Consider the following 2,645-nt stretch of genomic DNA (forward strand, 5'->3'; position numbering starts at 1 on the left):
CAAAAACAGTCATATTCGGCAATAGTATGCGCATCAATAATTTCACGCTCCTTCAATTATCACGATCCTGTCCCTAAACAATATAAAATAAATTTATGAGAAATCAATTTGTAAAAATGTTTAATTTTCTTGACAAAATATCTTACTTGTGATGAATGATGACTCCCAAATTGATACGAGAATAAATTCATCATACCACTTGAATAGAAGTTTGTATTGTCTTTCTGCAATTCAAATACAAAAATAAATATATGATATAATACACATTTTTCTTCAATAGTAAAAATTAAAGAAAACTCGGTTACCATATGATTTGAATACTGGAAAAAATGTTGATTGTTCCCAAATTGATATGGAAATTGAGGATATGCAAATGGATATTGTGATAGTGAGACATTTGAATGTTGTTGTGATGGTATAGATTTACTTTCCTGTATGTTGATGGCATCTTGTGAACTTTGCCCCTTCTTTTTGGCTCCTTTTGTGCCTATAAAATACAAGAAAATTAGAAACTTAGAAGTAGATTAACTATATAACAAGTATATGAAATGAAAACTTACTTGAAATTTTAGTTTTTCCCTTTTCTTTTCTTTTCTTTTGTTTCTCTTAGTATCCCAGTGTCGTGTGATATTTGCATTTGTAACTCCTTTTGCTTTAGCAGTAAGTGGGTTACGTACGCATAATTTATCCATGTAACCATTACTTGTAATATCATCACACGTTGTCTCATCATCTACACTCAAATTCTGGACAAGATTAGAGATTTCATCTTTTGCGATGTCAACCAATCTATATAATATTTTTCTCGCATTCTCATGAGGTTTACTCAGTTGAGTTAGATCATACATCGATCTCATTATTTGGTTGACAAACACCATCTCAGATACATGATCACCACCACCACTGCAACTTTCTTCAAAATCATATTTAACACTATTTCTTACATTCTTCATCCACCTTTTCAAAATATAACTGTTGGGCAAAACTGTTACATCCATATAGTTAAACATCATCAAAGCATGTTTACACAAAATCCCCATTGTCTCAAACTTATGACAACTACATTTTATTTCATGACTCTGCTTATTGAACACCACATGTCTAACCCTCGAATTTTCATCATGAGATTTTACTTTGACCTCAATCCAATTCCAATCATTGCCAAAACAAGATGGTGGTTCAACAAATTTGCAATTCAAAGAATTAACCAATTCAATTTCAAACAACTGGTATATGGAAATCGTGTAAACCTCAGCAGCATTAATCAACAATGGATGATTTTTCAAAATCTGTGCAGGCTTACCATGACGACAACGAGTATCCTCTGTCTTTTCCTTATTCCGCCAATTATTTTGAATTTTTGCATAACTCATCACAAATTCATACAAAGAACTCATTTTGTTACATGCCTTTTTCAAAGTCATATTTGTGGCCTCACTTCTCGAAGTAGCCAAAAGTCCCGCACTAAACCTTCCACTACTAAAAGCAGTAGCCCATTTTTCCCTGAGTCTGTACATCCCATTCAACCATCTATGATCATCCAACTTATATGTATCAATCATATATTTCCATGTTGCCTAAAATTCATCTTCAGATTCACAATAAGTCATGCATTTATACCATATTTGTTTAAAAGCCGAATCTCCATTTAAACTCCCAAAGTGTGAAGGAGCATTTTGATTTATATGCCACTGACATAAACGATGATGTGAATGTGGAAAAATTGCTTCGATGGCATTCATCATGGCTTGACATTGATCTGAAAAAATAGTTTGAGGTTGTTTTCCATTCATAAAATCAAGAAATGTTGTAAACAACCATTCAAAAGAACTTTCGGTTTCATCTGACATAAAGGCCAAGCCAAACATCACATTCTGCATATGGTGATTTANATAAAACCCAAATTTTCTAACCCACATGCTTCGTTTTCCATGAAAGAAACAGCAGCAGAGATAGATATTCCAGTATTTACCATAGCTTCTAGAGTAGACTTTTTTGCATGTGATATATTGCGCACCGACCTTAACAAGTGAGTTTGACCGTGTTCAAATATTTCATGATTATGCTCCTCCACAAATCTACTCACGCTCCATTGACCCCCATTTTCTCTTGAAATCTTCAATTTGGCTTTACAGTTAGTTCTAGTGAGCAGTTTTTGATAAAATGGAATCTTTTTACTAGATCTTTTTTCATCTTTCAAACCTTCACAAGAGCAATTGAATTCCTTTGATTGAAGTTCATCAGTATGAGAAAAACATCGTTGTTCACCCTTCCTTACACTAAATCCCTTGGCATGTGCGTATTGACAATACAATAAATAAGCTTCTTCAAGAGAGTTCACAATCTTACCCACTTCTAGTTTGCTCTTCAAAACATCGACAATGAAGTTTTCAGTTTGTACCTCTCCATTTTCTTGCATAGAAAAATTAGGGAGTCCACATTGCGTTTCTGGAATATGATCAATTTTGGATTCTTCACCGTAGCCTTCCTCCAACTCTTCAAGTGCCTTTGATTTGTCATTTTCCATTTCCAAAAAAAAAAAAGATCAACTGGATCTAATTTAAAAAAAAAAACAAATTAGATGAAGGAATCATACATGAATTCAAGTACCACATATTACAAAAATATGGACATAAACAAGAGGT

The 2,645-nt window shown here is 33.1% G+C and overlaps 1 protein-coding gene across 1 annotated transcript; it reads right to left on the reverse strand.

Annotated features, from left to right (window-relative positions):
- Positions 1 to 427: 427 nt before the first annotated feature.
- On the reverse strand, positions 428 to 2,527 carry LOC140969857 (protein FAR1-RELATED SEQUENCE 1-like; the record flags this gene model as incomplete). The annotated part of the gene is made up of 3 exons (XM_073431372.1): positions 1,973 to 2,527; positions 561 to 1,577; positions 428 to 487 (listed from the first exon to the last, which is right to left on the reverse strand). Coding segments are annotated over exons 1-3 (1,632 nt in total), but the record flags the coding sequence as incomplete, so codon positions are not given.
- Positions 2,528 to 2,645: the final 118 nt, after the last annotated feature.

This window comes from Primulina huaijiensis, unplaced genomic scaffold, assembly GCF_012295235.1.
Source record: "Primulina huaijiensis isolate GDHJ02 unplaced genomic scaffold, ASM1229523v2 scaffold42791, whole genome shotgun sequence".
Lineage (NCBI taxonomy): Eukaryota > Viridiplantae > Streptophyta > Magnoliopsida > Lamiales > Gesneriaceae > Primulina > Primulina huaijiensis.